The sequence below is a fragment of the Polypterus senegalus genome, chromosome 7 (assembly GCF_016835505.1).
Source record: "Polypterus senegalus isolate Bchr_013 chromosome 7, ASM1683550v1, whole genome shotgun sequence".
NCBI classification, from domain to species: Eukaryota; Metazoa; Chordata; class Cladistia; order Polypteriformes; family Polypteridae; genus Polypterus; species Polypterus senegalus.
In genome coordinates this window covers 55,404,301-55,429,341 of record NC_053160.1, presented here as the reverse complement: position 1 = coordinate 55,429,341, position 25,041 = coordinate 55,404,301, and the positions used below count along the sequence as shown (strand labels likewise).

The following is a 25,041-nucleotide window of genomic DNA, read 5'->3' as shown; positions in this document are numbered from 1 at the left end:
CTTCATTGGTCAGCAGAGGTCAACAAATCCGGACAAACTGAGAGAACACTTTTTTGTAAAATATGTTTAATAAAAAGGCATCCACGCTCCTCCTTCATTCTCTGATACACAATACATATGTCTTACTTATTTATATGTCAATTAACAGAGTGCACCATGACACTTTTCAGCTTCTCAAAACACAAAAAAATCATTAGGCTTAAAGCTTTTTTTCCCCCTGGAAATCAAAATCTGCATGTCCTTATTCAGGGGTGGGCAAACAACGGCCCGTGGGCCACATTCAGTCCCTTGGTCTTTTTAATCCGGCCTGCCGAAGATTGGTACAAAATTGCCCAAATCAGATCATATCATAATTATGACTGCATTCATTTGACCTTGTCCTGTAATGCCTGGTGTTCCACCAGGTGTCGCATTAGGCACAGTGATACATTGACTTGATTTTGCAGAGCCCAGGTTACTCTCTGTTATTACTCTGCTACTGCTCTGAACCGATCTGCAACAATGAGTGGGCCAAAGAAAAGAAAAGTCGACAGTGAGTGCTGAGTGTTTAATAAGGAATGGACAACTAAATACTTTTCCACTGAAGTCCAGTCAAAGGCTGTATGTCTTATTTGCCAAGAAACCATTGCAGTTTTAAAGGAATAATACAACATCAGCTGTCACTTTTCCACCAAGCATGCTAATTACATTAACAACCAGTAAACGCAAGAATGGATAGCTCAGAGATTGGCAGTTAGTTTGCAGGCTCAGTAAAACACCTTTATCCGACAAAATTCCATCCAAGAATCAAGCACGAAGGCAAGTTATGTGCTGCCATTCAAATTAGCAAAGACCAGCAAGCCTTTCTCCGAAGGGTAGTTTCTCAAAGAGTGCATGGTAGAGACAGCAGGTATCTTGTGTCCTGAGAGCAAGAGCAAATTTGAAAAAATTAGCTTATCACGCAGGAACATGACTCGCAGTGTTGAGCTAATTGACAAAGACTTAGCTAGCAAGTTAAACAAAAAAGCGGAGTCATTTACATTATATTCCTTGGTACTGTACGAAAGTAATGACATAAACGACACCACTCAGCTTTTAATTTTTATCAGAGGGATTAATGACAATTTTGAGATAACGGAGGAGTTTTTGGCCATGGAATTCCTAAAGGGGTAAACGTGGGGAAAGGACTTGTATGACAGCGTGTCGGGGGTCATCAATAGGTACAAGCTACCTTGGAGTATATTCGCCAACGTTACCACATATAGATCACCAAATCTGACTGGAAAAAACATCGGGTTGTTCAAAAGAATCCAGGAGAGGGTGAAGGAGGACAACCCTGAGCAGGAGGTAATCTTCTTACACTGCCTAATCCACCAGGAAATTGACTACGTAGTGAAACCAGTTGTAAAACACGTTAACTTTATTTGAGCGAGGGGACTTAAGCATCATCAGTTTATTAAGTTTCTTGAAGAAATTGACGCTGATCACCAGGATTTGCTTTTACCACTCCAATGTCCGCTGGTTAAGTTTGGGGAAAGTATGTCGATGAGTGAGGGAACTCAAACAGGATATTATCTCATTTTTGGAGCTACTTGAGAAAGCTGACGATTTTCCTGAGCTGAGTGACGTAGATTGGCTTTGTGATTTAGCTTTTGCTGTGGACATACTGACACACATGAATGAGCTGAACGTGAAGCTACAAGGGAAAGACCAGTTTGTGCATGAAATGTACTGTACACAAACATCAGAGCCTTCAAAACCAAGCTAGCTTTATTCTCAAAGCAAATGTCAAACAACTCATTCGTTCATTTCCCCACACTGGCTACGCTGAAAGAGGCCCCTGGACTTGCGAAAAAATACAGGAAATCACTGGACAACCTGCATTGAGAATTCTGCTGCCGGTTCTCTTATTTTGGAAAGATTTATAAGTCAATTCAGCTAGTGTCCTGCCCCTTCACACAGGACCCTGAAACAGCGCCACGGGAGTTGCAGTTGGAACTGATTGATCTCCAATGTGACACCGTCTTAAAGGAGAAGTTCAACTCTCTTAAACTGAATGAGTTTTATGCTTCATTAAGCGCAGCCAAATTTCCAAACATCCAGAAGATGGCACAGAGGATGCTGGTGTTATTTGGCTCTACATGTAAACAGACTTTTAGTGTGATGAACACCAACAAAGCACCCCGCAGATCCCAGTTGAGCGATGAACACCTCAGATCTGTTCTGAGAATTTCCACAACAAAACTAACACCTGACTTCGATGCACTGGCAAAAAAGGGTGATCAACAACACTGTTCTCACTAAAAGTGAATGTAAATATTAGCACTGTAATGCCTTTTTTATGTTTATGTTTGATATGTATGCATCAAGTGCTGGCCCGGCCCGCCTGTCAAATTTTAAAAGTCAAAAGGTTTGCCCACTCCTATCCTAACTAAACACAATGCCATGAATGCTGCTTTATCTTTCAGCTTTCCCAGAATACATTGCAATCTTCTTCAGCTTAAAAAGACTTTCAGGCTTAAGCCTATCACCTGAAATCTGTAAACTGAATTTAATTCACTTATGCTCCCAAATCAGTAAAAACAAAATAGATTAAAACTAAGTAAATATACAATGTGGTGTGATAGGAAGAGAGGAATGGAATTGTAGTGAATATGAAGCATGGCAGAAATGGGGATTAAAAGCACTCACTTATGTTTTTATTTCTATTCATTGCAAATATTAGTCTTTGCATGTGCATGCTTTACAAAAATCATATTGTTAATTGGTGTAGCCATTTTTGTATAAATCGCCAAAAAAGAAAGGATTGGTGACATTGCTAGTCTAGTACTGCACTAAAGAAAGAACCCAAATCCCAAGAATCAAAGCAGAGGTGTCAGCCCAACCCCTACCTGTAGAATTCATTCTTCTTTGTTTGATTTTTTTCTCCCAGCAAAATACTAGGCCAGTGATGTCACTAAGGTGATATTTTTCTGGCCATTTTTATGCAAATGGCTGCTTAATTTCATGCTGTGATTTTTTTTCAAAGCTCCTAAAAGAAACAGAACTTTTTTTTTGGTAATAAAAGATTGAGACTGTTCCCTATTAAGGAAACAACATACACTTTGTTGAACTGAGAAATTAATACTAAAAAAGTCACTTACAGTACTTATCACAGTGCTCATTTCGAAAGCTACAAACCACCAAATTGTAGCAGTACTTGATTCTGCCTGAGTATGCATTTCTTTCATAGTCTTTGTCAATTAAAATAAGCTTACAAATGACCAATTAAAGTGCAGGTCCTTTCAGATAAATGTATATCAAGAGTGAACATCTCCCCATTATAGTTACTGGCAAAGAAGTAAGTGTACCACAGCTAACAAAATGCATTCTTACTAATTAAAGAAAACACTATTATGAAGAGATGCTGTCAGTAGATTCAGAATTGTATTAGGAGAGAAGTAAAGCAAATACCTTGTGATGTATTGCAATGTTCATAGTCAAAACATGCAGTGGTGGATTTATCTGCAAGAGAAATTAATACATATTGAATAATATGTACAGTATATAATATAACAATAATATGTAATATTAAAATATACTATAAACATACAGTGAAACTAACATTAGTTGTTGGGATATGACATTGTATTTTCAGACTTCTTGTCATACAGTTATGTTTAATTTTCCACTACCCCAAGCATGCTTAAAAAGTTGAGATGAGAAACATCAGCTTAGCACAGGTCATCATTGTTGCTCCACAGGGGACTGGTCCCACTTTTCATTTGTCATGCTGTACGTTTGTTTTTGTTTGCTTGTATTTTATTTCCTCCATAATCTTTAAAATCTTATTCAAAACATATGAACTTATCAAATAAATCAAAGTTTAGATATGAAATGTATCTAGAATTACTTTCTAATTTAGTTAATTTGCATTTGCACTACACATTTGTAGATGCTGTTGAAGAAATCCAAACACTTGCATGTGTATCTTGTGTGTCACAGCAAGAGTGATTTTGTTAGAAACTAATGCTGCATGACCATGACCTTTTACTGTAAAATTGAGAAAAACTAACATCCTGATATGATCTTAGGATGTAGTACATAATATCAGTAATGTAGAAAGGCAGTTTTTATAGGAAAAGGGGGTTGGTACGTTTAACAGAGACAGTACTGCTGCAATAAATTATTTCATTCATGGTTGTGCGCTTCCCAGGAAGCATCTAGTTTTACAGGGTTTCAGTACTTTTTTTGTTAGGAAAGAAATGACTTTATATGGATTGTTTAAGGAATTTACAGGAATTGCCCAGGTATAATGGGTTACGGTAAGAAAGCACATATGTATGTAAGTGTTTGTTAAATGGTGGTTGAAATGCTTCAGTCACATCCTTTCCCCATCCTACCCCTCTGATAACAAGCTTCCTGAGAATTAAAATTAGCAATAATATATGATAGAACAATTTCAAAATGCTTTTGTTACTGTCTCATAAAATTGGTTTTGGAACTCATTCTTGTCGGGTTTCCTTGTGTTGTACACTTTAATGACACACAAAATAAGAACTTATAAACTCAGGAAGTGTTTCCACTTACATAGGCATGGAGGCAAAAGTGAGGTTACATTGAAGCAGAGAGCAAAGTAGAGAGAAAACATACTTTAGTGAGACTGTGATACTGGGGTGTGTATTATGGGAACAACAAAGAAATGTCATAACATTTAAGGAAAAATATGGTGAGTTCAATAAGCAATGGTTTATTTCCCTGGTAGTTTGCTGAACTTGGCAAAATGCACTGAAGTTAATGGGGACGGAGGAGCTGAACTACTTTTGAGCGGATTACAATAGAGCAATGTCCATGAGGCCTATAAAAGCATGTGACTTGAGTTGTGAGGCAGCAATACTAACCACTGTGCTACCACTTTTCAAACAACAAAAGACAACGACAGAATAATAGACACAACCAAAATACAAGAAATGGCCACAAATTAGCAATAAGTAAAAAAATATAGCATTGTGCTCACAGAGATCCAATTTTCAGAGCAATGATTAGCTGTGCCACTAAGCATTTTTTGATGTTGCCTTCGTTCAGCACACATAATTAGCTATGTGGCATCATGGAGTCCACGCAGCTGGCATATCTTTTTTGCTTCCAAGGTATCTATACAGATGCTATGCATCTTTTTCTTCATCAAGAAGATACAATTGCCTTTTAAGTAGTAATACATCTTTTGTTATTATTATTTTACAGGGTCTCAGGTTTTCTAATTCCGGGAGGGGGTCTCTTGGTTTATTTTGACCGCCATCACTTTTGCAGATATCCAAAGAAGTCAATGGCATCTTGTGAACTTCTGGTTGCCTTTGTTATCACTAAATATAGGGTGTGGGCAGCACATGGCACAAAGAAAGCTCAGGGCTTTTTTCTGCAGCAGTCTGGCCTGCCCACCTTTATCCTTGCCACTCATGTTGGCACCATTGTCATATGATTGCCCTCTACAATCATCAAAAGGAATATGTAGTACCTCAAGTCTGTCTGGGGCAAGAGAGGACAAAATTTCTCCTGTAGTCTCTGTTGCTGGAAGGAATCCTATAAAAATACCCTTTAATCCTGGGTACATCCCCCAGTTTGACATTTGTTGTAATTAGTGTTGTTTGCTGTTCATGGCTAACATAAGGTGTACAAATCAAAATAATGAAACCATTTTTAGACTGCTTACCATGTGCTTAATTCCAATACTTACAATAATTACAATTATCTCACTGTAAACTTGCACTACAACTCTAACATTGTACAACCTGAGACACTTTATGAACCATTTGCACTATCTGCACGTTTATTGTACTTATGCTTTCATATTGTATATTGTTCATTGTTTTTATCATATTATTGTTATTTTATCATTTTATAGGAAAATAAGTTTATGGAGGATTTACATAATGAATCTCATTGTACCATATAATGACAATAACGGAATTAAACTCAATTCAATAGAAGAGAGGGCGTATTTACAGATGAAGATGACTGACTTCTGTGTCGATTTAGATTTCCGATAGCTATCCTCTTGGAGCTCTGTGCTGTTAGAATAAAATGATGTATACCTGATAAAATCTTTTTATGATGACATCTATTGAAGTTTATATATATTAAATTTTACAGATAAATTGTTAACTTCATTTAAATAATTTATACACTTAATAATTAAACGCGTGGGGGCACAGTGGCACAGCAGTAGTGATGAACTGGTGGCCCATCCTGGGATTGTTCCTGCCTAATGCTTGATGCTTGCTGGGAATGGTGCAACCGTGGATGGATGGAATAATCATACATATATAATGAAGATTTGTCAATGTTCCATAAAAGTTTTGAAGAATCGGCGTTCTAAGCTTAAAGGTGGTTTTACATTTATTACAGAGCTCCTTGTGTGGCAATTAGTTATGTGGAGAAAGAATATCGAAGGACAGCAATTGGGGGTTGGTACGTTTAACAGAGACAGTAATGCTGCAATAAATTACTTCATTCATGGAAGAGCGCTTCCCAGGAAGCATCTAGTGGGAGGCAAAAAAAATCCCTGGACAGGGCACCGGTATTACTATTGCTACCGCTGTGCCACTATGCCATCGTATGTTTAATACATGCTTTAATGCATTTCATCATGAATTAGTATTCTAAAATGTTCAGAGAGCTGTAATTTCATGAATGTAATGTATACTGTGTGGTGATTATTGCCTGCATCCTCCTCTCTACGAAAGAGAAAGCCCATTTAAGAAGCATGTAATGATTCACACACACAGAATACAAAGCATTTAATGTGCTACTGTAATTACGATGGGATTTGTGAAACTCTAGTAAATTAAACATCGATTTTAAGATGAAGTTTACAACACTCTAATTAGAAAATAAACTATGAGATTAAAGTGGAAATTTTAAGATTAAAGTTTACATTTTGACTTCTTCACTGTATCTCTATTTTTTTTTTCTTTTCTCTGACATTCAGATGGTGGGCCATGACTTGCCTTTTCATCTCGACTTTGACATCTAACCATTTCTTTTTTATTTTGGGAATTGTGCTACTTTCTGAAATTGAACTTCTGAGTGTTACTCCATCAGTTTTGTTTTCTTGCTAATACCACTACCTACCACTGGAAAGCTGGGGTGGGGCTGTAGGCATTCATTGGGATTTATAAGGGGGAAGTGCGTGGAACTTGGCATATGCACAGTTTTAAGCATCTGGATTTTTTGTGCATATGCACATTTCCAGTTTTGTCTGTATGCCATGTTTTAATGTGAATTCTATGCATGGCGTTATACATTAGCCCCTTCTGGTTTTTAAGGCAAGTAAACTTGATTTATCTGTTATCTGTGACAGTCAATTTCTGTGTCTAACTGCTGTGTTTCTGATCCTCATCCTTTCCCATTTGTTTGTGTTTCTGCACAAGAGCTTGTACAGCACCCCTTGAAATGTCTTTTTGCCATGGAATTTCTGCTGGGGAGACAATCTGATGACAGCCTTGTGCCGTGTTGCTATGTATACTGTTACCATAATGTAAGATTTGCAGGTTAAACCATATTTACCACAACCTTACCTTTTTAGTATGATTGTCCCTAGCTCAGTTTAATTCCAAATACACAGCTGTTTTGTGGCATTTGTTTTCTAGCAATACATTAATCCCAAGCATAAAGCCAAAGTGACAAACATGCGTCTTCTTCACTCACGGACAATTATATGTTGCTCTCTCCAGAGTTCCATCTTTTCATTCACTTACTGTTGTATTCTCACACCAACCCATTTTAGACAACCGTGTCTTTCCAGAAGTGTTTAGCATTCAATAAATAATTATGCATGAGATTGAGCGTGTGTCTACCCAGCGCAGAGATGCGTGGATAAGCTGTTGAACCCCATTCGGGCTGCAAACCGTGGTATTCCCACTAAGTGCGAATTATACGCTCCCACTGGTTACGTCCCTACCCTTTGTGCACACCCCCTTCCCACCTCGCTACTACCGTGGTCGGGTGTCTTGGTGGATTAGATTTAGAAAAGCAGCCAACGACTCAAGTGACGAGTTGGAGGTGGGCACATGAGCGGGCAGTACATACTGAATGAGAATTCAGCAGACTAGCATGACAGAGGGAGCAGAATGGATACCCTTCTCCTCTCCTCCCGTTCCACACTCTGCGCTGTGCACCCCCATCCCTTCGTCTGGCAAGAGAAGGCGCGATTGCGGTGAACCAGTTTTCAGTCACGGACGATTGTGTGTTGGTTTGTTCCATGCATTGTTACAATGTTGCTTTTCTTGCTGATTTATTACATTACCGATTTTTCAAATGTTAATTTTCTCCCTGTGCTTAAAAATCATTAAAAAAACGGCCTGATTATGCGGCGTATGGTACGCCGCGGGTTGCCTAGTGCTATATATTTTAATGTCTTTTCTTTATTTGTCCTTTTAGTGGGTACCTCCTTGATCACCACTGATAACCATTACAGAAGTGTGATGTGTGGTGTCAATTACATGACTGCGTAAGAGTCGATCCCAAATGTCATCCAGGATTGGAAAATAATACTCTGTGCATTTGTTGTGTGTTTCATAGGAAATTGTGGTTATAAATTTGCAATAGTTATATTGACAAAAGATTTTTAAGGTTACAATTTAAATTTTAATGAAAAATAGAACAGATTTGTGGCTTCTGAATCAGAGTTCTTAGTTGAATTTTATCCTTAGGTCTCTCTTCTGCCTTTCTACAGTACTGATATTATGTACTACATCTTAAGATCATATTAGACTGTTAGCTTTCCACGATTTTGGAGTAAAAGGTCATGGTCATGCATTATTAGTTTCTAACAAAATCCCTCTTGCTGTGATCCGGCAACTTCCACATGTACAAAACTATTACATTTTTATGTACAGCTCTATATCATTCAAAATGTCAATGTGTCATTGAATATAGAAAGGTATTACACAGAGTAAATTAAAACTCTAACAACCAGAAACATAATTGCTACAAATATCTAACTTGTAACTTTTAAGTAAATTCCTGTGAAGAGGTGGTCTATGAAGGGTGTTACGAAGAATAAACATAAGAAAAAAGCAATATTAATTAGACACCAAGGAGATTTTATTTAGCAATACACTTCTTGTGTTACCAAGCAGAAAATGGACAATTGCAGTTTTTGTAAAGTGTTGTTTTTCTCTGCTTTTAAATTTCCCATGTATGTATGATGTCCAGTTCTGAGTTGATGGAATCATCTGAATACTTTCCCTCGCTATGTGAAATGTCTTTATTAAAATGAATCCATATACAATGTGTAAGTGCAACTTGCGTACAATCAGAGAAATTCACCATGATTCAACTGAATGAATTTTTAAATTCAGTGATATACTCTCACTCCCTATATCCTTACTGTTGAAGAAGTATCAGATTTAAATACTGCAATACTATGTTCTCAGACATCAAAAAATTTTGCACAAATTTGGAACCATTGTTTTATATGTATTACAAATGTTGCATACAGATTCCTTCTGGAGATGTCACTTTGCTTCTGTGTTTATTTTCTGTCTCCTAATGATGCTTCACTCTTCCCATGTTCAGATTAATTGTTTGGTAAAAATCACAGAGGAGGTTATTTTATATTGTGCTTGTGTCCAAGTGTATCCTAAAATATGTATTATAAGTTAACACTCCTTTATTTCAAATAACTAGCTGAATTGCCCAGCATTGCCCGGAGGAAAATAAAGGTTTTTTTAATTGTTTGAGAAAAACATAATAAAAAAAAAACTTTAAAAATAAATTAACAAACAATAAACCTGGGTTTGCTTCCCAGGTCCTCCCTGCGTGGAGTTTGCATGTTCTCCCCGTGTCTGCGTGGGTTTTCTGTGGTGGGATAGTGCTCTGCCCGGGGTTTGTTTCCTGCCTTGCGCCCTGTGTTGGCTGGCATTGGCTGCAGCAGACCCCTGTGACCCTGCAGTTAGGAAATAGCAGGTTGGATAATGGATGGATGGATAAAGACTCACTAATGTGCTTGTCTTGTGGTATTGTATGTATGTTATCATCTAGTTGACGCTCGGAACTGGCCAACTCTATTTAATTTGAAAAGCAACAGGGGCGCAGTGCTGCTCAAAAACACAGAATGCTGGCAGTCGCTTGGTATATACTAACTGTGTAAGCCCATGCTGTTAAAAGCACGGGATCCTTGAAAGTATTTAAATCCTCAGAACTACTCTGGGCATCTCTCTGCTAGAAGGATTCATGTTGCCAAAGTGTTTGCATCGTTTGTGCATTAGCAGCTAAGCAACTGTCTTTCTTAGGAGGTTTCCTTTTGCCGGTGTACTGGCCCCGCTTGCGTATCCTTGGAGCTGGAGCCCTTACCCCGACTCTTCATCTCACTTCCGGGCCGGACAGACACACACACTTCCACACGTAGAAATCTATTTAATTTCAAAAGCAACAGGGGCGTGGGGGTGCTTAAACCTAAAGAATGCTGGCAGTCGCCTCCAGTTCGCCCTCTGGTGGTCGTTCCAAGTGTCAACTGGATGATAACATGCATACATGACCACAAGATCATCCCCACCCTACCCAGAAGGGGGTGGGTTACAACTGATTTCATCCTACAGTATTTTTAGTCGACCAGTGAGGAACATGTGTACCAAGTTTCATGAAAATCGCTCCAGCCATTTGGACATGATGCTGGAACATACATACATACACACACTGACTTTTATATAAATATATATATATATATATATATATATATATATATATATATAGAGAGAGAGAGAGAGAGATGTCCCTTAGGTATCAGAATATCTTATGAGCGCTTTTCTTGTTACAGTTGTGCATTAAACAAGCCTAACTAAGCACACAGTTTATTGCTAATCCAACAATTAGTATTCCAACAAAATATATAAAGGAATGATTTTAAAGCAAGGTAAAAATTTTCAGTGCAGCCTTCACTTCATGCTCAGAAAATAAGCAGATACACGCATAGATTTAGGAAGAAAAAATTCATGCCTTACAAAAAATATTACCAGCTTTTCAAAAACAATCTAATTTTTTTTCAGTCATATTACAGCTTTATACTTTAGGGTGTGAGAGTAAAGATAAAAATAGGAATCAAGCCCTGTAACTGACAATTTTAAAAAGTGAAAATTTTTAAAAGCTTTAAGCTAAAGTAATATTAGTGTTTGCTTAATATGAATAAAATAAAATTTTCTTTCATAGCCATAGACTATGGCATAGCCTTTACAACCATTAAATTAACATCAGATAGAACCTTCTTAGAACATCTATGATACAGTATGTTAATTAAGTCACTGTGCTTTTGGAATTAGTCCCATTGCTAATATGGACTAAAAGACCCATTTACAATATATAAATGGGATAAGCATACAGTTTTCTGAAAATTTAGAAATGGTATTAGAAACAAATAAGATATACAAGTTTTAAATAGAACTTTTCTTAAACAAGAAGTTATCTTTACTTTGCAATCCCAACGTTTTCTCTATTTTTGTGTGAACTGTTTCACTTTGAATTTTTAGTAAATCTTTTAAAAAGATGATACTTTGTCTGTAGATCATTTCAACGCATCAAGCTATTGCCAGAATCCTGTGAAGCAAACTAAATCTGCAGAACTTCAGTAATTTTAGATAAACACAGCTACAATTTTTCATCAGATAACTGCCATCCAAAGGCGTTGAAGTGGAATTGGGTGCTACCATCTGAGGACTTGTGCTCCAGAACTTGTCAATGAAAGAAAACAGAACTTGAAGAAAACTCTAAGATCTGGAACAAATTTAGTTGTACTACAGCAGCTTGACTTACTGATGCGAAGGGTGTTTCAGCAAGTCCACCTGATGAACATTTAGTTAATCAATTCAAAGAGTTACAACTGCAAGATCAAAATTACACAGAATCCAGAGTTACATAAACCTCTCAAAGCACGCTCATGAAAAATCAAGCCGCAAGTCAGAAGGCAGTCACTGGAATTGCTAAAATGTTAGCCCAACAAAGAGATAAACAAAAGTACCACACAGACAGGTCCCTTTATTTGCAGGTGACCGATTGGCCTATACAGACTTTATCAGGGCATTTGATTGCACCATAGAAGACATATTCGAGAACCCACGAGGCAAACTGGATTATTTAGCGCAATTTACTAAAGGTTCGCCACATGAAATTCATAAAGGCTACAGAAAGGCCAGGAAGCAGCTTGAAAGCTATTCTGGAAACCAATTACTGACAGCTGATGCGTATTTACAGAAAGTGCTGAAATGGCTTCAAATCAAACCAGATGATCGAGCAGGCCTGAGAGATTATGCAGGTTTTCTTAATAGCTGTACGAACGTCATTAATAATATGAGAGATGGACATTTATTTGATAACAAGGCAAACATTTGTTCTATACTTTCAAAGCTCTCCTACCAGTTGTGAAGCAAGTGGGTAGATATAGCTTGTGACATTTTTAACGTTAAAGTTAACTTTTTAGACCAACAGGCTAAAAGACTTGCATCCTGCACATCATGTGGCCTATCAAAGCCATACACCCGAGTAGAAAAAAGAAAAGGCCAACAAGGGAAAGCTCCCCCTGAAGTGTGGCCAAAGAGGGAATACCTTTGTTACAAGCATAACCAATGCTGCTGAAAAGGGGGTTTCAGACACCTTGGTCAAGAGGTTTACAACAGCTGTTTGTGCATTTAAAAAACCCTGTGTATTTTGCAATGACCAGTACATTCTTGCAACAAAATCAAAGAACTGTAACATAAAGACAGAATTAATTTCTGAAATCTAAAGGTTTATGTTTTCATTGTCTCAAACAGTGGTAAGAATTGTAAAGTATGAACAAAATGTCAGATATGTTCTTTGTAGCACTCAGACATCTTGCACATTAAAAAAGAGGATGGAGCACCCACTAAAACTACATCCAGTGAGGCAACATCAACTGAAGGGGAAACCAAGAAGGGGACTTGTACCCTTACCGGGGCCGGAGAAGAATACCCTGTTAAGGTAAAATCTAAAAAGATTGAAAAGTATGTAGAAACATATGCCTCTATAGACTCTGGTAGTACAGTAATAGTTTGTACTGAAAATCTTCACAGACGGTTAAACCTTCTTAGAAGAAGAACTCAAATATTCCTGAAAACTGTAAATAATCATAATAATGAATAAAAAATACCAGCCAAATGTCTTATCAGATTTCCAAGTCTGTGGTCTCAATGATAAAGAATATATTGATTTGCCAAAAGTTTATACACAGGTCTCTATTCCAGCGGGAAGAGGAAATATTCCATGACAAGAAGTCATTGAGAAGTGGACATATCTTGAGGATGTACGTCTACCATTCTTAGATTCTGAAGTTGATATTTTAATAGGTGTCAACATACCCAAAGCCTTCAAGCCATGGCAAATCATACATAGCAAACCAGGTGGACCTCACATTGTGAAGACTGCACTTGGATGGATAATCGGTGAGCCACACAAAGAAATTAACAACTTCGCAATGCATGGTGGGAAACTCCCTAAACATTCTACCAATCGTGTGTCAATAGTAGAAATTGAAGATATGTTGCTTCAGCAGTATAACAAAGACTTTCCAGAGTGCAGCTGTGAAGAGAAAGAGGAAATATCGCAGGAGGACATCAAGTTCATGCACACAGTCTCAGAATCTGGCCACTATTGCTTAAATTTGCCTTTGAAGGATGAAACATTTAAAATGACAAACAATTGCTGTATTGCTGAACAGTGTGCTATTGAGCTCAAAAGAAAACTGAGCAAAAATTCAGGTTTCCACGAAGATTATAAAGCCTTCATAAAAGACATTATTGAGAAGGGTTACACTGTTAAGGTACCCAAAGAAAGCCTGAATTGCAATGAAGGCAGGGTGTGGTACATTCCACTATGTGTATCATTAAAGAAAAATAACATCTGAGTAGTCTTTGATTGCACCGCCACCTATTAGGGGACTTCACTTAATGAACAACTGTTAAAATGTCTCGACTTAACTAACACATTCACTGGCATCCTCATAAGATTCAGAGAGAAGCCAGTGGCTTTAATGGCAGGCATTAAATCAATGTTCTACCAAGTTAATGTTTCAGAAAAAGATACTAATCTCTTACGCTTTTTGTGGTGACCAGAAGGTAATCTAAGTAAAGACTTGGAGGAATTTAAAATGACAGTACATCTTTTTGGTACTACTTCTTTACCAAGTTGTGCTTCTTATGGTTTGTGTAGAACAGCCGAAGATACCACAGATACATTTCCTGTGGAAGCTGTTAACACTGTGCTCCATAATTTCTATGTGGATGACTGCCTAAAGTCAGTTGCAACTGAAGAGCAAGCAATAAAGCTGGAAATGGACCTTCAAGCTCTATACCTCTGAGGGGGATTCCACCTGACCAAGTGGGTGAGTAACAGCAGTTTTATTGACTATTCCTGAAGAGGACAGGGCTCTTGAACAAAAGGATTTAGAACTGAACCACAGTCTGCTTCAAAAGGAATGTGCCCTGTGCGTCCAATTGTGCACAGAAACGGACAGTTTCAAATTTCAGATGAAGTTACAAAACAAGCTTGCTACCAGGAGTGGCATTCTGTCTGTTAGCACAGTTTATGAACCATGTGGAATTTTGGCTCCTGCTATACTGCCAGCAAAGCTCATTTTAAAGGACTTGTGCAAAGAGAAATGGATGAATGGCTTACAGTTACTAAAAGACTACAATGTGAACAGGTGCATCAAACCCACAAAGTTTGGAACTATAAAGTCAGCGGAAACGCACCATTTTGTAGATGCCAATGAAGAGGGATACTGTACGTCACTGCCGCATATCTTTTCCTGTCCAATGAAAGAGGTGAAAAATTTTGTTCATTCTTAATGGGGAAATCATGTCATGCCTTTGTGGTAGTCAAAATGGACAAATACTAAAAGGTGAACTTGTAGGTGCACCTACAAGAGTCTATGTTTTGGACTGACAGTATCACAGTGTTAAAATACATTTCAAATAAAAGCACTAGATTCAAGACCTTTGTTGCCAACAGAATCTCAGTGATCATTCATGACCCTCACATTGGCAGTACATCAGTCTGCTCAAAACCCAGCAGATCAATCATCCAGAGGGCTAAGCATAGAAAGCTTCATCAGAAGCACCACATGGTCACAAAGACCAAGTTTCTTATTGAAGCCAGAACTTTAGTGGCCAAAATGTCCAGATCAATTGAACGATTCACTTTTTGAAGATGATCTAGAAGTTAAAATCTGTTCAGTCAACATGACATGAGTAGAAGAAGTTACAGAGTCCATCAATAAACTAATCATCTACCTTTCAGAATGGCTATGCTTGAAGAAAGTAGTGGCTTGGCTCCTCAAGTTTAAAGACATTATACTGCACTTAAAAAATGAAAGAAAAACATTTCAGCTAGAAATCACCAATCTAAGGTAACCCTGAAGAACAAAAAAACATTTACTGTAGAGTACATGAAAAAGTACAAACTGACTTTAAAACCAAGCCAAATTTCTTCAGAAGACTTGGCTAAAGCTGAAACATAGTTTACCTGTCTCAGTCAACTGCAAGACTTTAGAGAAGAATTAAAGGCTTTAAAGAAAAATGCTTCTGTAAAAAAGAAACCTTTAAACTCAACCTAGTCATACAAGATGGAATACTGAGAGCTGGAGGAAGGAACAAAGCTGTACTGCCAGAGGAAGCTAAACATCCTACAATTCTCCACAAAAGCTTCTCTTATATTGCAACTATCTGAAAAATCATTTCAAAGTGCACAACATGCAGAAGAAACAATATGAGAGCAGGAGAGCAAAAAATGGCAGATTTTCCAGAAAAGATCATTTAGTACCTGACCAACCACCTTTCTCCAATGTAGGAGTTGATTATTTTGGTCCCTTTCAAGTCAAAAGAGGACAAAGTCTGGTCAACAGGCACAGAGTATTTTTTAACTTGTTTAACAATAAGAGTAGTGCACATACAGGTTGCGCACAGCTTGGACACCAATTCTTGTATCAATGCCATACGCCAATTAATTTGCAGAAGAGGACAAGTTAGCATCATGTGCTCGGATAATGGAACAAACTTTGTTGGAGCTGAAAGAGAGCTATGTGAAGCAATTGAAAATCTTGACCAAGAAAAAAATCAGCATTGCTACGATGAAGAAAGAAGTCAAATGTATTTTCAATCCACCATCAGCCTCTCATCAAAGTGAAGTATGGGAAAGACAAATTAGAAAACATAACAAAGATTCTAAACTCAATACTTAACCAACAAACACTTGACGATGAAAGTCTCCAAACAGTGATGCATGAAGTGTAATCAATCATAAATTACAGATCCCTCACAAGGACATCAAGTGACCCAAATGATTTGGAGGCACAACCACCCAATTACTTGGTGTTACTGAAGACACAAACGAACATGCATCCTGGACTCTTTTCTAAAAACAACCAGTACACTTACACAGTGAAGTAAGTTCAATACACGGATGATTTGTTTTGGAAAAGATGCTCTAAAGAATATCTGCTAATACTTCAAGAACGTCAAAAATGTCTAGCACCAAGAAGAAATTTTGAAACAGGAGATAGTTCTAACTGTAGATGATGCAGCACTCCACAATTCTTGGGTAATGGGTCAAGTCATCAAAACAATGCCAAATGCCAAAGGTGCAGTCACAAGTGTTTGTGTGCAAGCCAAAACCAGCACACTGGACAGACTGTGAATAAACTGTGCCTGTTTCAAGAAACAGCCAATGTTTGAAATAAGAAATTTTTAAATGTTTGCAGTTTTATTGCTAGTGATTTGAAAACTGCAGTTAATGTAAAAGTATAGTTTGTGGCTCTTCTAGAAGTAAAATATAGTAATTGTCTCTGCTCCTGCATAAACAAGCCCCTCATCTTCTCTTAAGCAATGAGTGTTGTCTTAATGTTGATCTAAAGGAAGCAGATATATCCTATAAGTACAAAGAAAAGGCTGTAATAACTTCATTATTAACATAAGCGGACATAACTTGCAAGAGTAAATATAAACAAAAATCTTTCACAAGAAATGCATTGTAATTGCCCAACTTATTGCTGTCAGTAGTCTCAAAGTGCCTATTTGTGTAATGTCACATGCACGGGAGACAAAGTGACGGGCTCGAATAAACATGATTACCCACCGAAACAGGGCTTGGCGCTGTACTCAAATCATCTCTCTCTTTCTCACTCTGCAGACCAGCTGACTGAAGACTCTTCCACTGCTGACGCCAGGTCCTGTTTCCACTTTCCTGGACCTGACCATTCTGGCCTACCCACTATACAAACCACTCCTCATCCTTCAACTTCATTTCTTCTCTTTTATGAACTTGTATCTGTAAAGACTGTTTAATTTTCTTGCCAAATTTTAAGTATACAGGGTTGCCAAGGTGGTACCCCAACTCTTTCTTGGTGTTTTTGTCTCCCTTATTTACAGTGGAGTAGTAGTAGGATTTTGCTGTGAAATGACCGAACAGCAGGACCTTAACACAATCATTATTACCTTGGCCACTTTGATCCAGTCCCTGTGGGACCAAATGGGGGAACAGCAGATGCAGCTCGCCAAGAGTGAGGTGTGGAATCAAGCATGTGTGGCTCTCCACCAGGACCAGATGCGGGCTCCATCCTAGGTAATTCTGCCATTACAAGATAATGATGAAATTGAAACATATTTTCTTATTTTCAAGCATCACTGCCACCCAAGATTGCTGGGAGCGTTCTTGAAGAGTAAGGAGCAGCTGACCTACTATGACCTCAATGAGCAGGTCACCACTGATTACAACTGCCTAAAAGCTGAGATGTTAAAGAAGTATAGCATCTCCCCAGAGCAGCAAGTGAGGGTATGCTGGAAATGGAAAATCAGCCCAGAGTGGCTGTTGCACTCCCAAGCTTTTGACATCTGAGGAAAAGTAGTACATTAGCTAAGACTGGATGTAAACGACTCAGAAAAGGTAGAGACATCCTGGTTAACATCTTCCCCTAGTTCCTCACCTGGCTGGTCCAGTGGCAAGAATTTAAATATATGGAAGTACTTATTGAGACCCTCAAGCGGCACAGGGATGCCTTGCAAACCAAGCGTCCAGAACAGTCCGCTTGCCAAACTGCCCAGATGGAACGCTTTACTAATCAAGAGCCTTCCCGACGCGACACAGAGCCTGCGACAAAGCCCAAACAGAAGCACACATCCTCCACCTCACTGTTTCAAGTATGGGGAGGCCTGGCTTACCATCCTCAACTGCCCTCTTCTTGACAAGCCAAAGGAGTGCAGCTGGGCAAAAGGAGGGCAGCTGGGCAAAAGGAGGAAGCTACTGTGCAGTTCTTAACCCTTATCTTTTCCTTGTACAGGAGTGGTGTTAGTAAATAGCCATAAAGTCACAGCACTGAAAGACTCTGGCAGGGGTTATGCTGACTTGTTTTTCACTTCAAGGGGCTTTTTACTATACAGCTAGAGGGGGGGATCAAGAGAGCAGATGGGCGTTGGTCGCTTCAGCGCGAAACCCAGCTGCACTACTGTTTTGGGAGAAACAGCCGGGAATGTTCTAAAGATACAGCCAAGGCCTATGTAAGGAGTTGTTTTTCACTTCGAGAGGCTTTTTTGACATGTAAGCATATTACTGTGTCTTCTGGTATCAGGCACTAGTCTCAAGGCCGAGTAGAAAGAAAAAGCACCGTGTCCCGTGGAAGGAGGGGGTGTGAGAAACTGATCACTTCCGCATGCACTGCTTCCACGTAGACCGCTTTTGGGCAAGGACACCTAATTAGTATATAAGGGAAGGTTCCGCCCTCAGTTTCTTTGGAGGCTCAACCGTGGGGACAGCGCGCACCGCCCGGTATTTGAAAGGCAAATGAGTTGGTCCTCTGACAAGACTGACAAGCGGGCCCCCTCAGTCTACTGGTCTGGGATGATGGCTCTGTGTCTTTTTATATGTCTGTAAGTATTGTTTTGTTTTGTATGTCTGCATTATATTGCATTATATGTGTTTAAGTAAATAAAATAGAAGTATTGGACCTCTTCTCTCTGATTCTTTGCCTACTTATGTTCTAATCCCTTGAACCATTTTCCCAAATCAAAACAGTCGCTTACCTTTATGTGCTCCTGCAACAGTGGATTGCTAGGAGGACCAGTCTGACTTGTATACACAGGGAAACTTGTTGGTACAGGTTGGCCTCATGTCATCAATTATGGAGGCACCATACGCGCAATCAGGGTTGAGGTCTTTCGAAATCCACCCTTTCTGGTGATATCGGAGTGAGACTGGTCAGATATTAAAAGTGGCATAGCACATTCCACTCCTCAGTGTTCTCTGGGCCATGTTATGGATTAGGGAAGCCTGTTCCAAACTGTCTCTATGCTGTGCTCACAGCCAGCTTCATCGAGAAGTCACATGGCGACTCAGCATGACGTGGCAGACAATGTGACATGCCAGAGTGACATCTCTTCAGACAATACTTGGCCTTCGTGGTCAGATGCCACGCCCACTGATGTCAGCCCGGATCTCTATCCATCTTGCATTTTCAATTTCTACAAACTCTGACTTCCTTTAAAAAGGAACAATGGAATGATGAATCAGTAAAAAGCAGTAGTTCTGGTAACACACTGAAAATCCCATGCTATATTTGGTTACAAATAATCATTTGATATATCGTGTAGCAGAATATGTGGGTGATTTGAGGTCATTGTTACCAGTCCTGCAGACCTTCTGGTGGTAGGTTGTGAGTTAGGACATGCCCATCTAATAGGCACACATCAGGGAGTGGAGAAAACATTTAAGTGCATCATTTGATTCTGTTGGTGGTAAATCAATAAGAAGGTCTGACGCTTTTGCGCTTTCTGTCCCATGTGTCAATTGCAACAGATTCCTAGGAGGGACCACAATCCTCTATTCTCCATTCCCCTAGTTGACATTCCCTTCAAGTACATATTGTAGGACCCTTTGAACCATTAGCTAGAGGACATAAATACCAATAAATATCCTCATATTAGTTGAGTATGCTTCCCGATATCCTGAGGTGATCCCATTGTGAATGGTCAGTTCAAAAAATATCACACGGGAATTGGTAGTGGTCTTTGTGCAAGTCGGTATCCCTAAAAAAGTCTTTACAGACCAAGGGATGTCATTCACCTTGAAGGAGTTCAGAGAAGTTGCCAAATGCTTCAAAAGGTGGTCATTTCCAGTTTCTGTTTTTCTGGACCCGACCCTTTCAGTATATCCACCATATAAATCACTACTCATACTTCATCCTCAGTTGTAATCTTTTGTAAACTCATGTCTGTAAAGACTGTTTAATTTCTCGCCAAACTTTACTGGGTTACCAAGGTGGTTTTTCTCTCCCTTATTTATAGTAACAAGAACAAAATTCAAAATGAATGCAATTTCCACTTGACATTAGGGCAAAGAAAAAAAACTTAGAAAGACGTCATTACTATAATTAAGTCTTAATCAACTCCTAATAGTAAGACTAAAATTAAACCTTAATAAACTATGATTTCAAGGCTTACCGTGAAATAATAAAGTAATGAATAAACACCAACAGATAACATTATTGAAAAAACAGTATCAACTCACAGACAATGCATGTACAACAGCTGCCTAAATAATTTCTGCATTTAAAAACACTTTACTCTATAAAATGCATCCTCTATACAATGTTCCTTTTAATATTTAAAATGATGTATACTGTTCATTAATATAAAATAAGTTTAAAGTTAAAAATTAGCATTATGGGCGGCACGATGGCGCAGTGGTAGCGCTACTGCCTCGCAGTTAGGAGACCTGGGTTTGCTTCCCGGGTCCTCCCTGCGTGGAGTTTGCATGTTCTCCCCGTGTTTGCGTGGGTTTCCTCCCACAATCCAAAGACATGCAGGTTAGGTGTATTGGCGATTCTAAATTGGCCCTAGTGTGTGCTTGGTGTGTGGGTGTGTTAGTGTGTGTCCTGCGGTGGGTTGGCATCCTGCTCAGGATTCGTTCCTGCCTTGTGCCCTGTGTTGGCTGGGATTGGCTCCAGCAGACCCCCGTGACCCTGTGTTCGGATTCAGTGGGTTGGAAAATGGATGGATGAAATTTGCATTATCCACTGTATATGTTAAATTATTTATATAAGCAATAGCTATAAGTTTCTCAAAGGTTCACAAAATATTTTTAGTTGAAAAGCGACAATTACTGTTTTTTCAAATAGTATTTTATGCTAACTGTTATACAATACACTGTTACTGAACTTAACATTGACTACTTTATTGTTGCCTTTTCTAGAATGTTTGATGTGTCCAGGCTCTGCAAGGCATTTTGATGGAAAATATTATGAAATATTGGTATATTTTACCTTGAAGCTTAGACTTCATAAATACCCAGCAAACATGTGGGTAGACCATGGGCAGTCTAGACTTGGGAAACCCAAATTAAATACCACACTGGCCTAATATGGCAGTTGCTACAAGTGACCCCTTAGCAAGTTCCCCTTTTGACCCATAATGGGTTAATTGCTGGCAGTACAAATTCAGTAAGTCGCATTGGCCAATGTAATCACTACTCCATAGTTTATCACTTTTGAATGTTGTTGCAGAGTAAGTAACACAGTGAATTACAGTAATCCCTCCTCGATCGCGGGGGTTGCGTTCCAGAACTCCCCGCGATAGGTGAAAATCCGCGAAGTAGAGACCATATGCTTGTATAGTTATTTTTATATATTTTAAGCTCTTAGAAACTCTAACAACACTGTTTATAAATATTCTCCGCACAGTTATACAGTAAACCCTCGTTTATAGCGGTTGATTCGCTCCAGCCAGATAAATGGATTTCCAAGAAGTAGGATTCTTTATTTATAAATCTAATATATTCGCAGTTAGAGCATTGAAAACCTGTTTACAACCTTCTAAATACGTATTTTAACATTATTGGAGCCCTCTAGACATGAAGTAACACCCTTTAATCAAATGTTTAAACTGTGCTCCATGACTAGACAGAGATGACAGTTCTTTCTCACAATTAAAAGAACGCAAACATATCTTCCTCTTCAAGGTGCGCCGTAAGGAGCAGAGAATGTCAGAGAGAGAGTATAGTAAACAATCAAAAATCAATAGGGCTGGTGCGCTTTTAAGTATGCAAGCACCGCGCAATGACGGGATTAATGTGAAGGTAGCCTTTCAACTTTTTTTTACAGGCGCGTCCGTATCTTCTAAGCAAACAGCCCCTCTGCTCACACCCCCTCCGTCAGAAGCAGATAATGGGGCCAATCATACTGTAACGAGCCGGCAGCAACCGCTGGCGGAGTGACGCCGTATGGGTAATTTATGTAAATAGTTTGTGGGGAATTTATGGGTAATTTATGTAAAGCTTATTGTTGTGTCGAAATTAACTTAGTAACCTAATTGTCTTTCTTGTTGTATGTGTTTGCGCTCAATCAGTGGGGTGGGTTGGGTTATCGCCGTCCGGGGTTGTTGTTATTGTAAATAGTCACCATCAATGAGAAAGATGGCTCTGTAAATGACCTTGACAATGGCTATACAAGGAGTTTTAAGCTTTGTTTTACTGGCTATCTGTTAATAAAAAGATACAACAGGACAGAGCTGTATCATTGCTAAGATTCTATCTAAGCAATTATTGCCGAGACACTCGGAGTCGTGCAGTGTATGGGACACGAGTGCTCGTTATCTAAAGAGCTGGGTGCAGCTGCGTGCATAACGCTGGCAATCCGCTAGCCGACAGCTTGGGAGAGGTGCACGGCAGAGTTCGGCTCTAAAATCTTTAAAGACTCCACCACGGGTCGCTACAATACGTCTCCCTGATGGTATTGCATGATAGATAAGTATCTGCCTGTATTTCTCACAGAGAGTGAGAGACAGAGAAAAGCAAACAATGAAAAATCAATACGGGCTGTTAGAGCTTTTAAGTGTGCGAAGCAGCGCGCGGGAAGCATATCGTATATCATTGAGGAGTTTTATTTAATATGTAATACGTGCTCTGATTGGGTAGCTTCTAAGCCATCTGCCAATACCGTCCCTTGTATGAAATCAACTGGGCAAACAAACTGAGGAAGCATGTACTTTAAATTAAAAGACCCATTGTCCGCAGAAATCCGCGAACCTGTGAAAAATCCGTGATATGTAGTATTTTCGGTGGGTTTTAGATTTTGATTGTAGAAGTATAAATAATATGAATTGTTATTGTTATTATATTGGCTAAAATTGGACCTTTTTTATATGTTATTGGTAATGTTCAGGTTTGTAACACTGCAAAAAAAGCTGAACTAACACCAATAAATGCAAAGGCATTTTGTATTCTGTAAGAAAAAATAGTATAAAGGACCAGTAAGGTGTTGTGCAATGGTACTGATGTTGTCTCACAGTAATCAGACCTGGGTTCACATCCTGGGAGGACTTTACATGTTTTCCCCATGTCCATGTTGGATTCCTTCAGGTTCTTTGTTTTCCCACCAGTCCAAAATCATGCAGGTAAGGTGGACTGGTGGTTCTAAACTGGCCCTATGCTGTGTTTGTGTAAATGTGTTCACCCTGTGATGGACTGGTGCCCTGTCCTGGGGCGGTTCCTGTGCGGTTCCCTGGATAGGCAGGTATATAAAACGTATGGATGGACAAATAAGATATGGACTTTTTTCAGATTCATGACCAGATTTAGACTTCCTGTCTGTTTGTCCACATTGGGTCAGTGCTCTGGGTGCCAGTGTTGCCCCGATGAGTAAATCCCAATTGAGCCATTGTTGGCTACTCACACTGGGTCAATAATTTTGCCCACAGTGGGCCTACACTGACTAAATGTCAGTTCGTCCTCTGGCTATATTATACATTTACGCAATTCATGCAAAGCAAAACGCAGGTTTAATACTGAAAGTAAAAAAGCCAAAAGGCGTCACTTTCCATTGATTTTACATAAACATCATTAGCTATATTATTTAATTTTTTAACATATTAACAATTACTATATGAAAACGAAAAATTACTAAGCAACAACACAACAAAATATCAAGTAATAACTCACCAGAAAGAGACGAGGAGATTTGATACAAGAGTTCTGTGCAAAGAAAGACAAGAAAAGTACATTTACTTTCTTTTAAAGGTGTCTGGGCTTTTACATATCCCATAATCCTTACTGGGAAAGTTAACCACAGTAGATTTGTTAAGTGCGATGCAAAAACAAGCGTCCAAATCATATACATTGGCTATAACAAATTAAAATAAAAAAAAAAATCTCAGCTAAGGTTGGGAGAAGGCACTCTTTGCTCCTACCGACAACAATACGGTTTACTGTGCTAAGTCTCCATTAATTCAAACATTAGCAGCGCTAACGGGACACACGCACTGCCGCGTTGACTTTACACAGCAACTGTACATCTGCCTGTTTTAATCGGAATCTTATCTGTTTATTGTAAACTTGCAGTATGATGCGGTAAGAGGCATTTCATTCAAGTCGTACTGATTTACCCAATTTCACGAGGAATAACCGCAGAAAGTTGCCGTTCATCCTGCACCACTCCGATAAGCCAAGCACGTTGAGCAGTCTGAAGGTGACGAGCGCGCACACAGTCTGCCGAAAACGGAAAGGCGGCGTCACTCACAAGTCACGGAGGGACCCGCGTAAATCGAGAAGGTGCGCCAGTCCGCGCCCGGCCAGCAGAAGCAGATCCCGCTGCGTCGGACCACTGGAAAGACGCGTAAGCATTAAGATCTGTGCCGGTTCTACTCGTCAGATAGTTTCAGGTAGCTGTGTATGGGTCTCCGATTTGTTTCCGCGTAGAAGATAAAAGTGGGGGTGTCTGGGTTGTGGGCGTTTTTCAAAATATATGTTAAACAAATAACCAAATACATGCATAAATATAATGTAAAAGCACACACAACAACAACTTTTGAGGTCAGGAAGGGAGAAAGAAGTAGTTAAAAATGTAATCTCATTTTGCCTTTTGCCGTTTTACATACGACTGTGTTTGATGCTTATGGTGCATACTGGGCAAATGAGGAAGCTGGCTCTTGAGTTTAGTGCTGCTGCCTCATCTCCAAGAACTTCAGTTTAACAGCCCACTTCCATGCAGAAGCATCAAGACTCTTCTATTGGGTTTTCTGCAGCCATAAAGCAACA

The 25,041-nt window shown here is 39.1% G+C and overlaps 1 protein-coding gene across 1 annotated transcript in view; it reads right to left on the bottom strand.

The window, feature by feature from the left end:
* Window positions 1–24,635, bottom strand: part of LOC120532562 — a 74,411-nt gene extending 49,776 nt beyond the window's left edge. Inside the window, exons 1-3 of the mRNA XM_039758656.1 lie at window positions 24,390–24,635; window positions 23,947–23,979; window positions 3,433–3,483 (exon numbers count right to left, since the gene is read on the bottom strand). Of these exons, the coding sequence (XP_039614590.1) occupies window positions 3,433–3,483; window positions 23,947–23,979; window positions 24,390–24,429 (124 nt within the window). The 5' untranslated portion in view covers window positions 24,430–24,635. The remainder of the gene's footprint in view (window positions 1–3,432; window positions 3,484–23,946; window positions 23,980–24,389) is intronic.
* Window positions 24,636–25,041: the final 406 nt, after the last annotated feature.